We start from the raw sequence: 14,355 nt of genomic DNA, 5'->3' as shown, positions 1-14,355 counted from the left end.
AAGTGGTTTTTGTTGCTTGCTGGGCACCACCTATAAGCTTTTGTATTAAATATTCTTGGCAGTTTATTCACCAGCAATTCTGGTAGTGTCTGGAATGTGTCAGGTAGAGATTTTTAAAAAAGGACAGTACTTTTTGAACTTGGTTTGCATGTTATTTTTAGGATACTCTCACTTTTAAGAATTAAAACACTGGTAGAACATCTCTCCTTTCCTTGGTACTTGACTAGGAGAGACTCATTGGGTTTTTGTTTGTTTGTTTGTTTTCTTCTCTAGAATCATTGGAAGATGAGATCAGGTTTATGGCCATTTTTTAGATTTAGATCTATTTATTTGTCATTCAACAAATACTTATTGAGAATCTCCTGTGTAAGAGGTACTAACTATTTGAAATACATTGGTAAACCAGACACATAAGGGCCCAAGTTTTCATGGAACTCATAATCTAATGGGCAAGATTAACATTAATCAAAGCAAAAAATATCAGTGAATAATATATACTATGCAGAGAATTAAAATCAAGGGAACATTGTGAAGAATATTTTTGAGGTTGGGCCATCAGAAAATACTTGTCTGCCAAAGTATGAGTAATAGTCTGATGAGAAGGATCAACTTTGTTAGATCAGAGTAGGGAGAATTTCAAGAAAATGAAAATCTAGTGGAAAACCATAGGTGCGAATAAACTTAACATGTTTAAAAGACAAAGTCAGTATATACAGCTAAAATATTGGGATGAAGGGGAGTCAGAGAAATGAAAAAGGACCAGATCATGAAGAGTTTAGTAAATTGGGATTAGGAATTGGAATTTTATCTAATAAAATTTACTATGATAAACCATTGGTGGTAAGCATTGGGAAGTATAATCTGATTTATATTTTTGGTCACTTCATGGGCAGTGTAGAGAATGAAGTATGGGAAATAGGGCAAAAGTGGGAGACCAGTGAAAAGGCTATTTTAGAAAACTAGGGGAGAGAGAATGGTGGGTTTGACTAAAATAGCAGTTGTGTAGACTAAAGAAGGAAATGGATTTGGAATACTTCTTGAAGGTAAATGGGACAAGTGTCAGGACAAAAATCACTGATAAATTGGCTATAAGGTGAGGAAAGAAGAGAAATCCACTAGGGGATTAAAAAGGAGTGGCAGGTGAGGTAGGAGAAAAAAAATAGGAGTGTTTTGAAAACCAAAACTAAAAAGTAATGAGAGCCTGTGTTGAATGCTGCTCAGAAAGAGAACAAAACTGTAGAATTAAGCAGTGAATTTGGTTACAAGGTTATTAGTAATCTTGATAATGGCATTCGAGAGTTGGGGTATTGCTAAAAAAGAAAATTGGAATATAGAAAGCAGTATCAACAACCATGGGAAGGTCTGCTTTGAAGATGAGCAAAAAAGTCAACTGGTACCTGGAAGGGATAGTTTTTTAAACAAGAAAATAACTAACCTCAGAAAAGTTTTGAACAAGTATTTCCTTTTTCCTTTCCTATTTGAATAAAATCTCTACCCTAGGCAAAACTCTTCCTTCAAAGCACCTGTGAGAGAAGTAGAAATAACTTATTTCTTGAGTTTTTTAACCTTTCCTCAGCAAGACTTGTTTGGGGGCTCATATTTTATCTTTGAATATACTGAAATGGCATTCTACAGGACGTAACAGATGCTTAACTACAGTGTAAAAGTAATTAAATTTGTTTACCACTGAGAAATAAAAATTGTTGCCCATGATATACTACGTAGGGCACCATAGGTCTTTGAACAGCATTTTGAAGCTGTAGTGACAAACCTTTTTAAAGAAAAACAACTTCTTAAGAAGCCCTATGTTTACTTACATATTTGTATGCTTATCTTAAATAAATATTTATACACATTAAACTAGTTCTAAACTCTGCTCCTAAGCTCTTAAAAGAACTATAAAATCATAACAAATTTATAACTGTAAATAACACTACATATTTTTAATTCAAATTAATTTGATGTGGAGAATGATTATGTTCTGATTAGGAATTCCAGCTCACAACATAAACATTGGTAGAAAGCAGTGTAATCTAAGAGTGTCTAAGTTCAAATTCTACCTAAGCATTCATTCAGTTCTGTGTCCTTGGAGAAATCATCTGATTTCTTTAAGGTAATAGTACCTACTATGTATATACAGTTGAGATAAGTGACCTGATCTCTCTGAAGTATTTAAGGTAGTTCCTGGCATATAGTTAAGTCTTACTAAATGGTGCTTATTACTACTGGCAGGCTGACACAGGCTGTTCGTTTGGCAGTAGTCTTTTTTTGAAGTGTCTGATAACTGTCCTCTTGCTGCATTTTTGTGTCTGCACAATAAAGAAACATTTGCCTTTAGAATGAGATGTGATATTCATTTGTCTTTTCCTCATAGATTGCATCATTTAAGTATAAAGTCTTACACAATTACATCTTGTTGGATGATAGAACCATTGCAGGCATTGAAATTTCATGCAGTACTGGCTTTTTATAATACTGGGATGTTTATAATATTTATAGGATATAAATTTAAAGGATATATATTTATAGGATATAAATTGTCTTAGTTTTAAGTTTGACTAAAATTTTTTGTTATTGATCAAAAAAAACCACTAAATTTAAAACCATCCCAGAGCACTCATAAACTCTCTAAGCATATATCTCCTGGGCATCTACAAACCCAGTTTGAGAAACCATGTCTTGGAAACACTGAGAAAAATTGTTGCCCATGACATACTACCTAGGGCACCATAGGTCTTTGAGCAGCCAAGATCACTGTGAATTATATCACTTGTCCTTTAACCAAAATTTATATCTGTTAATATAAATCATAAACAACATGCATTTGACCAAGTTAATAGAAATGATACCTGTGATACTTTTTTTTTTTTTTAAGTAATTGTACTGTGGGGAAAAGGTATTGTTTGAATGTTCACTTTTCAGTTTGATAGTTCTGTCATCCAAATTCACTGTAGTATATAGTGATAGTGATTATCATATCAAATTGAATTTCATTAGGGAGCTATTTCAGCACTACTGTTTTCCGATAAGAGCAAGGCATTAAGGTCTACCTTTTTGTTCCTGGTCCTCTTTGCCTTCTCATTCTCTTAAATCTATTATATGGTTAACATACTTGAGAATTACCCACACACTTTTCCTTTCTCTCCATTTACTGACAGACATGAAATTAAATAGGTGGTTGTGGCAGTGAAAGCTTGTTCTTTATTTAATTTTCAAAGTGGATTTAATAGAAATCAGAATCCAGAATCCATGACTTTGGTTTGTTTTGATCTCTCTTTGGGAATGAAGGACTGACAACCTACTTTAAAGGTCTTCATACAATTTTTAAATAATTTTTTAATCTATAGTATGACATCTGACCTCAGAGAGCTACTTTTTTTTGAGAGTGCAACATACTTTAACACAGAACTCTTAATGATCTCTTTCCAAATAAGATTGTACTTTCATTACTAGTCTTAATACTGGGTTGAATGCCATGTTGACCCTATAAATCAAGTTTTAAAGAATCTGTTTTGTGATAATATAGTGTTTGTGTATATGTATTTGTATATACATATGAATATCTATACACATGTGCACATATGTACTTACGTACTTATACACACAAATTTGTGTACTGTTATTGATCAACAGTTATGGTCTTGAAATAATTTCATTGCTTCAGTGAGAAAAAGTTTAAAATATTCTTTGATAGAACATAATGACGAACAATAGTAAGAAACTTGTTTCTCTTAATAACCATTATGTTATGTATGTATGTATGCATACACACATCTTGTATATGTTAAATATAATAAAATTTATTTTTAAAGTCATAATTTTATATACATATATAAATGTAAAGCTTTATCTTGTGCTAAATACTACAAGAAAATTATTTTGTCTTTATGCCATAATTTGTTGGGATTCTCCCTGCCCCCCCCCCATTACCTTTCTTTTCCAGTCAAGGACTTTTAAGAATCCATCATGATTCCTAAATCTTAATAACTAAGTTCTTGACTTTCCTTAAACAGGTTGATCATCGTTAATTTCAGAATCCAAAGATGCTCAAAAAGTTTTGGACTTTGGAGCACTTTGGATTTTGGACTCTCAAATTAGGTTTGCTCAATTAGTAAAGTGTATGCAATATTCCCAAATCTGATCCCAAACATTTCAGCTAAGGGATATGTCCTTTTGTTTTGCTGAGATTTCCTAATTTTCTACCTCATCCCCTTCCATTCTCCTATCCTTTTTCATGTCTTTCTGGTTAAATGTCTTTGTGAAATCATTGCTTGATTTCTTTTACTCCTGCTAGTTACTATCTAGTCTGTGGTTTTGTTCCCAAGGCTCTGATTTTGATGTGTGAAAATACGCAATTGGATTCCTTTGCTTTTTATCTCCCTCTGCTTGTGACCCTTTGGCAATGTAAAAGGAGCATGTATGTTTTGTCTTTTTCTCGTTTTTCATCTTCTGCTATTTGATGATTTTTCTCTACTTCCTTGATTCTGTACTGACTTGCACATCTCATACCCTCATTTAACTTTGCTCTTCAATTGCTTATGAAAACACCTTAGTTAGTAGGTAACTACCAAACTCTTTGCCATTTTTCTTCCTCTTTTATACATTTCATTACTATACATGCATATCAATATATAGCAAATAAAAATTGACACATTCAGCATAAAATATAGAAGGGTCTAAATTGGATCTATCATGTTTGAATTACAGTGAGATTCAAGTTGTTTTTTTAAGATTTATTTTTTTCAAAAACTGGAATATACTTATGTGAGACACATAACAGATCCAAATGACTTTAGACTTTGTTTTGTTTTGTACCAGAGATTGAACTCAGGAGAGCTTAACCACTGAGCCACATCTCTAGCCCCCCCCCCCCTTTTTTTTTTTTTTTTTTTTTGGTACCAGGAATCTAATTCAGGGGCACTTGACCACTGAGCAACATTCCCAGCCCTATTTGGTATTTTATTTAAAGACAGGTCTCAGTAAGTTGCTTAGCGCCTCGCCATTGCTGAGGCTGGCTTTGAACTCGCGATCCTCCTGTTTTAGCCTCCAGAGTCCCTGGGATTATGGGCATGTGCTACTTCGCCCATCCTTTAGCCCTTTTTAAAAGTTGCCGAGGCTGGCTTTGAACTTGCATTCCTCCTGCCTCAGCCTCCCAAATCGTTAGGATTATAGGTGTGTGTTCTGCACCCAACTGCCTTGGACCATTTGTACTAACAAAAATAATGGGTAAATTTGTGAGAATTTTAGCCTTTGATGCTACATAATATATGTCACAAATCTTACTTATTCAATATTAATGGTGCTATGCCTGAATCATCACTGTATTTGTGCTATGGAATTAACTTGTTGCATATTGTCTGTGGATAGCTGCTGAAATAGCAACATGACCTGCTCACCAGCAAAATAAATAAAAAGATAGACTTGTGGAACAGCTGAATAGAGGAGCTTTGGGAAGATATACCAGTATTTAACTTGCCTAGGTTGAGTTTCTTCCCCATTTAATAAAATAAAGATGTTGACTAAAGTATATTTGTACTCCCTTGTAGCTGTGGTATTTCCCAGAAAAATTCATCATTTACAACACTAATGTTTATTTTGCTTTTTTTAAAGCTCCCTTATCATTTTTAAAGACATTAATGTGTTGCAGGAATTCTTGGAGTGATCATAATGTCATATTCTTGCTCTATGCATTAGATCATCAAACATAATTTAGAAACATTTATTTCTCTTTTAACTGCCAAGACCACCCTTTTTATTTGAGTTGCCTTAATGTTCAGTATTTTTTCTTTATATCGTCTCAGAGTAATTCTGTATTATGCCCCTTGTTTACAAAAACTAAAATAAAAAATCATTGATGTTTAAAGCATCCTTAGTGAAGTCCAGTTTAGATCATGAAATCCTAACTTTGAACACTTCATCTAGTCCTTTGTCATTCCACCTTCTGGGACATCAAGTAGCTGAAATTAGACACACCTTAACCCAGTTTCAAGTTCTTCACTTAAGTAACAGCTAATAATAGTGCTGCATATGTGGATTTAGAGCTAGTTTAGCAATAAACCTTCAGTTGACCTCACAGTTTTTTTGCCATGACCACTACCACTTTTCTTTCCTCCAGATTTCCTTTGGCAGTACTACTTTGTTGAATTATATTTGAGCTACTTTACAACACTAATGTTTATTCTGTCTTATTTTATCTTCCCCCTTCAGTACTGGGAATCAAACCCAGAGAGTGCTCTACCATTGAGTTTTATCCCCAGCCCTGAAAGAAACTATTGTCAGTTATTTTCTTTCTTAGAAAAGGATTTGCGTAGAGTCATGTTTGGTTATATATACTACTTTGGCTATAAGCACAGTATAGTGAGAAACCTTAATTAAATCTTTGCTAATATCTTAAAACCTCCAGTGAAGTTCATCAAGGCGTATGAAAATTTAGCCAGCTACAAAGTTAGAAATTCCACACAGGACTATCCTCACTTCTGATACCGATTGCCAGTTGGGGTAAGGGATGTGTTCCCCAGACTACACTCAGACTCACAGCACTCTCAGAAAACTATTAGACTGATAATTGCAGTTTACTACAGGGAAACGATACATATTAAAATGTCCAAGGGAAGAAGCACATACAGCAGAGTCTAAGGTCCCAAAGACAAAATATCTTGCTTTTCTTTCCTGGGAAGTTATGGGTTAATTACCTGGCATTTATGTCTGTGATATCACAAAAGATTGTTAACCAGTGAAGCTCACCTGAACCCTGGTGCCCAGAGTATTTATTGGGACTCAGTCACATCCTGCTTATGTGGCTGACCTTTTCTAGAGATATAACTGGTACCATATGACCCAAGGCCCCATGGTAAATCACATTGTTATATTGTCCATGGATAAAGACCCTAGGCAAATAAAGACACTCCTATCAGACTTGGTATTTCAGACGCCTATAGATTACCTCTCAGTAGCCTAGGGCAAATACCCTATCTTTGGTTAAGATTAGTTCTTCATTACATAAGGCACCATCCACAGATTTAGTGATATATTCTGAAGATTCTAGTACTTTTCATGAATCTAAACCATATATGGAAGCATTCCAAAAGAAAGTGTACTTTCCTTTTCAAGGAAATGGTAAGCTTTCATTATAATTTCCATTATTACCTTCATAAATGTATATTTTCTTCTATTTAACCTCTGTGTTTGGTTTTTAAAAATGCATAATATAAAATATCTTGTTTTTTTTTACATTCAGTAAATACCTCAAGATAAAAAAAAATCTTGTATTTTTTTTTAACTTGTTTTTGGCAAATAAAAACGAGTGGTGGCTTATTATCCTTCAGGTTGTCTCCATGTAGCATTTTAATATGTTAAACACTTGACTTTGTCCAGATTAACCAAGGCTTTTAAAGTCAGAGATATTTTCTCAGTAAAGAATCTGAGCCATAAAATTGTTTCTTCAAGATGATATCAGGTTTAGGACTAGTTTCCTTATTCTACCTAAATTCTACAAATGGGGATACTTATTTGCTGAAACCAAATTTTATTATATTCAGTCTTTGATAATTTTAGGGTCACAGGATACCTAAAACAAACTGTTACACTTACATAAGGGGCATATGGGAAGTGTAAGTTTTGTTGTAGATGTATTTTCTACCTTGTTAATTCAATATTCAACTGTAGCAAAGCATATGAAATGCTACTTTGAATAGAAGTAAATTTGGACACTAACATTGCTCTTTCCTCATTATTGTTGCATTCTGCACTGCTGTTTTAGGATATCAGCCATGGATTAACTGAGGTAAGTTTGGTGTAATAGTCTTGTGTTCAGAATAGATACACTGTTTTTCCAAAGATTCCCCTTTGTGTGATTAAAAAAAAAAAAAAAAGTGTGTGTGTATGTGTTTTTAAAAGTTGTCTATACAGATTGTTCTGTATAACATTTCAGAAGAATTTTCTGAATATTTAAACTTATTTAATTAACATTACTCTGTATGATGCCTTTTAATAAGATTGCTTTAAAAAATAGTTGCTCTTCTCCTTATCTTCCAGTAAAATGCAATGTGCCCATAGGGAGGAAAAAAAACTTTTAAAATTTGACAAATGGCTACCTAATAAAGCAAAGAATACTTTAGAGATGTAAAATGATTATTTCTAAAACTAATAATTGATATTTGAAATAGTCACTAAATTAAACTTTGAATAATCATCTTTTTTACTTTGTTTCATGTATTTTCTTAATGTATCAAATTTGACTTAAGTAATCAGTAGCCCTGAACCACCTTTTAACTCTTGGGAACATTATAGCACTTATTTTCTCTGTTATAGATGTTAGGTTTTGCTTTGCTTTTTTGTTTATTTATTTGATAGTCTTTTCCCAGCATTTGAACCAATGAAGTACTTTGAGTTAGATTGAAATTACAGGTTTGATATTGTTTGCTGCCTCATTCTCAAACAGAAGTACATAAATCAGTTAAAAACAGGGCTGGAAATACAGCGCAATGGTAGGGTGCTTGCCTGGCATGCACAAAACCCTGAGTTCCATCCTAGCACTGCAAAACAAAAAAGAGAAAAAGGAAGTTATTTTGAAGCCAAAGGGGACTTTAGAAATATCTAAATCTTTTTGAGTTTCAGAGAAGTAAAATGACTCCATGATCTGTAGCTAAGTTAAAACAAATACAGGATAGAGGCAAACTTTGTCACATACAAATATTGAAGAGTGATCATTGACTGTAAAATGCATGTAACTTAGCATGTGTCTTATATATTGAGAACAAAGTTGAAAGTGATTAGACAATATTTGATTAGTTTGGTTTGGGTGGCCCAAGGTGAGAGAGAGAAGTAAAAATAATACAGATATAGGATAGGAAAGAGCTGGAAACAGTATGATTTTAAGAATTGTTAGGCTGGGCACAGTGGGGCACACCTGTAATCCCAGTGGCTCTGGAGGCTGAGGCAGGAGGATTGCAAGTTCAGAGCCAGCCTTAGCAAAAGTGAGGTGCTGTAAGCCAACTCAGTGAGTCCCTATCTTTAAGTAAAATTCAAAATAAAGCTGGGGATGTGGCTCAGTGGTTAGGGGCCCCCAAGTTCAATTCCTGGTTACACCTCTGCCCCCCCAAAAAAGAATGATCAGAAAAATTGGGAATGTTTAGCACAGAATAAAGACAATTGAGGGAAAGCATGGTTAGGACCTCAAATATTTAAACCATGTACACTTGCCTACAGAGGCAAAACAAAAGCAAGTGATATATAGAAATACAGGTTCAGACAATACAAAGAACTTTCTAGTCACTTAAAAAGAAGGGTATTGTTTCATATTCTGTTTTGAAAGCCTCATAGCAGAGATTATCTCAGGGCTGACACAAAAATATTACCTTGTTGGTTAGATGGTAGAAATAGTCATCCTCTAACTGCAAGAATGTGTGACTGCTGATTATAATTCTTTGTATTTTTATGTACTGTTAGAATAGCATTCAGTCACTGTGTTAGGATAAATAAATGTAAAGTGTCTTAATGTCTGTTAATGGTACTCTGAGATCAGCTCTCATAACTTTAACAGCCAACAGAATAATAACACTAATGAAAAATTATCTTGAATGTTAAATGTGTGAAAATGTTCTTTGGTTCATAATTTTGGCAATGCCACTCACTATGTATCTGCTATATGAAGGATGGGGTGATTAATTTTCTGTGGCTTCAGTTGCTAGGATAGTTGTCCTAACATGTTAGAGCTGGACATAGTATTTAACATGGAAGCTCTCAATTGTAGAATAAACCTAATTCATTGAAACTTAGAGTTAACATATGCTAAGTAAAAGATACTTGTTATTTATGATTTTACAGGCTCTTAACTATATAGTTACCTCCTAAAATTAGGAATTAGACTTATTCAAGTACTTTATGTAATTATCAGTAAAAATTCTATATTCAGAAATAAGCAACATGTTTTCTTCGTAATTCCCGAACTAGATGACTAAATAAACCAAGAATGTGATCATCTTTACAAGATATTACAGCACCCACAGTAAATATATCACAAATCACTTGAACTAATATATTAATTTTTTATTTCCAGTTGGCAGATATCCCTGTTACAATCTGTACATATCCATTTGTATTTGATGCCCAAGCAAAAACTACTCTGTTACAAACAGATGCAGTTTTACAGATGCAGGTAAAATATTGTATAATAACCTGATTTGACAATATTTTAAAAATGGTTTCTGTGATGTTTTTAAAAAATAAATATTTGATACTTGCTCTTAATCAGTAATCTTCGGGGACATTTTATAACATTGTAGTGTGTCATTTACAGAGTACCTTGAGTAGCTAGCAGAAGAAAGAAGATTATATGTCATTTTTCCATTATATAAATATGTAATTTTTCTTACTAGTTTACTTGATATTGTTAACTTGTTTCAAAATCTTTGTTCTCTGTCATTTATATACATAGTAAAAAATATAAATAACTAGAGATGAGTTGATATTCAAGTGGGAAGCATCTGTTTACTTGTTAGGAGGATATGAAATTTCCTTGAATAAAGTTTTAGTAATAAAATCTTTTCCTGAGGTTGGTAATCGTAATCTTTTATTCCTCTCTCCTGTTCCTTTCTTCCTGATTTTTCCTGTTTTTGAGCATTTTTTTCATTCCTAATGAAGATTTTTAGTTTATATTACATTTAATTTTAGTTTACATTATGACTTTGAAGAGTTACAGTAGATTTGCTTTATCACTTGTAAATAAAAAAGATGTTGAATTTACTTAGGTATAGAATATATGACTATAAGTGCTAAGGATTAAGGAAACTATTTAAAAAGAGATTTGAACATTTAATATTCTAAAAAGACTTTTAAAAAATCAAAAACACCCAAATTTTTATTCTTTTCAGATAAATGCATTTGTTTTTCTAAGTCCTTCCAAACATTTTAATAATAAATAGTAGGGAGTATTTTAGAGATGTGCTCATTTTCATTTTCATCACCAGATAAAATATTTTGTAGGGTTGTATCTATTAACAGCTAGTAAACCAGTATATTTAAAAAAAAAATTCTTTCTTAAAATAATTTAATGACTTGTGCTTTAAATATGGTATATTTTGTTTTAGAACAAGATACAATGTACTTCCTTGGCCAAATTGTTTTATAGTCTCTTTAAAGGTTTGTTTTATTCTGGTTTTTTTTTTTTTTTTTTTTTGCTTCTCTCTCCATCCTGACCCTGCAGTTATTATTTTACATCTTTAGGAAAAAACAGTGCTCAGATTTAGCAATATTCGTATAGTTCTGTGCTTGCTTACCTTAATAATTTTGTGAGTTCTGCATTAATATAAAAAATTTCAAAATGGTATGCTTTATGGTCAGTTTACTAAGTTCTTATGCTATAATTAGATGCTGTGTGAATTCAATAATTTAGGAATTATTCCTGAAATTATAGCATACCATCTAACTGATAGGTAGATGTTAGCCTATACAGTCACAGTAGCTTCTTCATAGCATTGCTATTAAAATTTTTAATCTTTTGTTTTCTAGATGGCTATTGACCAGGCCCACAGACAGAACGTCTCTTCTCTTTTTCTCCCAGTGATTGAATCTGTGAATCCCTGCTTAATTCTAGTGGTGCGTAGAGAAAATATTGTAGGAGATGCAATGGAAGTCCTTAGGAAAACAAAGAACATAGATTACAAAAAGCCACTCAAGGTAATTTGCCAGATTCTTTTGTGTAATTGGGACTTTTATTTAGAAGCTGTTTCAAGTTTTCTTGTTTTTAGTGTATCTTTGAGACTTAATAAATAAAATAATATAATTACAAAATTTATAAAAACCTGTAAATTGCTGAACTCTTATTAGTAATATATATAGCATGTTACAAGGCCTCCACAATTTACCATATTTTCTTAGAGTTTATTCAGTGTTTGCATTTTGCTATTTTAGGTTATATTTGTTGGAGAAGATGCTGTGGATGCAGGAGGGGTACGCAAAGAATTTTTTTTGCTCATCATGAGGGAATTATTGGATCCTAAATATGGCATGTTTAGATATTATGAAGATTCCAGGCTCATTTGGTTTTCAGATAAGGTAAGATATCCAGCCATCTAATTTACTACTTTGTATATCTGCGTAGATTAATCAAATTACCCCAGAAACAGAGTTATTACTGAATTTCTGACATATTTTGTTCAGAGATCTGCTTTAATACAGTTTGAAAAATTTTAAACTATTAGATTAAGAGTTGTCAAACACATTAATGCTTACCATGTATGTCAGATTACACAAAATTTAATAAGGAATGGTCACCCTGAAAATAATGTTGACCTTTTCCTTCTGTTTACTTCAGTTTGGGAATTGAATCATAATTGCTAGAATAGCTTTTCTTCTGGGAAGAACTAATTTATCATCAGAGGTTATTTATATTTCTTTTTGGGAAGAGTTGGCAAACTATGGTATATGAGCCAAAATCTTGCCACCATATATTTTTGTAGATAAAGTCATACTCATTTACCTATTATCTGTGTCTGCTTTTGAGCTACAACAACAGAAGAGTTCAGCAGATAACCCAACAGAGCCTAAAATAATTACATCTGGCTCTTTTCAGAAAAAAATTTGCTGACTTATGATTAAGTAAAATGAATGGTTTAGTTTGCCACAGCTCAGTTAAAAGGTATTTTAATTGAATATTTATGTCATTTATAAAAATCTTTATTATTTAGTTTTTCTTCCACTGGCTGTCTTTTGTGATAATAACAGTCATTGATGCTCAGTACCTTAGCATTAATTTGTTAGAGGTTGCAAATATTGCTACTGTGATTCTAATATTTCTTTTTTATTTCCTAGTTTGGATATTTCTATATAGAGAAATTTCCCTACACTGTTTGATTCCTTAGTTCCAGTAGGTTGAGTTGATTCTCAAGTTGGTATGGAAAAGGGTTCTATTTAGTTACTAATCTTTTAAAAGAATAAGTCCGGGGGCTGGAGTTGTGGCTCAGTGGTAGAGCGCTTGCCTAGCACATGTGAGGTACTGGGTTCAGTTCTCAACACCACATATAAATAAATAAAATAGGGCTGGGGATGTGGCTCAAGCGGTAGCGCGCTCGCCTCGCATGCGTGCGGCCCGGGTTCGATCCTCAGCACCACATACAAACAAAGATGTTGTGTCCGCCGAGAACTAAAAATAAATATTAAAAATTCTCTCTCTCTCTCTCTCTCTCTCACTCTCTCTTTTAAAAATAAATAAATAAATAAATAAATAAAATAAAGATCCATTGACAACTAAACAATATTAAAAAAAAATAAGTCTGTTCATTATATCTCAGTGTTGATAATTCATTTTTTAGTTTATTTTCAAGTACTACTTTGTTTTCATGGATTTCAATATATTTGGTATTTTTTAATACATTGTATATGTTATTTTTATTAATGCTCATATTTTCCTATCTTTGTCCATGAAGAGTCATCAAATTGTTGCTTAGTTCCCTTGAAGTAATTTTAGTACTTCTCGGCAGCCCTTTGATGCCGGGTGTACTTGTTGGACAAGCTGTTCCAGACTTACACATTTATTATGTAACAATACTGCCAATATTATGATTAGCGAAAATATTTTTTTAAATTGTTCTTTTTGTCCTTATCCTATGTGCTAATAGATACACAGCTAAATAATGTTTTGATATCACTTGAAATTCTTATATACTGGTTATTCCACCAATAAAAACATTTAAATTAACTTGTGTTTTATTTTCAGGGATTCCTTGTTTAATTTAGTTTTAGAAGAATATAAAATATTTATTTAGTTCCAAAGTTAAATCTATAAAATAAGATATTAAAGAAGTTAAAATTTAACTTATTTACACCCTATAAACTAGTTTAAAACTATAACTTAGTTTTAAAATAAATTTTGTTTTTGTGAATTAGCCCTTCTTTTTAACAAATACAAGTAGGCTGCAATATATTATATACCAAAGTCAGTTTTATTGTTTTGTCTATGGTCATGTAAGCTGTTGTCATTGCTGAAACCTAGGTGAAGGATATGTGGAAACTCCAGTATTGCAATTCTTGAATCTTTAAAGTGTTTTAAAATTGGTATTTTAAAAAATCAGGGTATAGTGTACATATTTTATCAAGAGGAGACCTTTTAGGTTGGTATGGTGGCACATGCCAGTACTCAAGAGGATTTGACAGTAAAATTGACTAGTTCAAGGCTGGCTTAGGCAACATAATGAGACCCTGTCTCAAAATAAAACTTTAAAAAGAACTGGGTTTAGCTCAGTGGTGGAGTGCTTTCCTAGCATGCACAGATCCTGGGTTCATTTCCAAGTACTGCTAAGTAAATAAACAATTTGGGTGGGAGATTGTAGCATGTTTGCTTGTTGTGATTAATTACTG

The 14,355-nt window shown here is 32.6% G+C and overlaps 1 protein-coding gene across 8 annotated transcripts in view; it reads left to right on the top strand.

The window, feature by feature from the left end:
- HERC4 (HECT and RLD domain containing E3 ubiquitin protein ligase 4) overlaps positions 1-14,355 on the top strand; it is a 118,377-nt gene that overhangs the window by 83,166 nt on the left and 20,856 nt on the right. For 6 of the 8 annotated variants that reach the window (XM_081267324.1, XM_081267323.1, XM_081267319.1 and 3 more), the window contains 4 exons: positions 7,760-7,783; positions 10,058-10,156; positions 11,509-11,676; positions 11,911-12,054. In XM_081267324.1, coding sequence (XP_081123450.1) covers positions 7,760-7,783; positions 10,058-10,156; positions 11,509-11,676; positions 11,911-12,054 — 435 coding nt within the window. The remainder of the gene's footprint in view (positions 1-7,759; positions 7,784-10,057; positions 10,157-11,508; positions 11,677-11,910; positions 12,055-14,355) is intronic. The other 2 variants (XM_081267322.1, XM_081267321.1) reach the window with 1 other exon arrangement.

The sequence above is a fragment of the Spermophilus citellus genome (genome assembly GCF_964194105.1).
Source record: "Spermophilus citellus genome assembly, chromosome: 15".
NCBI classification, from domain to species: Eukaryota; Metazoa; Chordata; class Mammalia; order Rodentia; family Sciuridae; genus Spermophilus; species Spermophilus citellus.
This window is presented reverse-complemented; position numbering and strand designations above follow the sequence as displayed.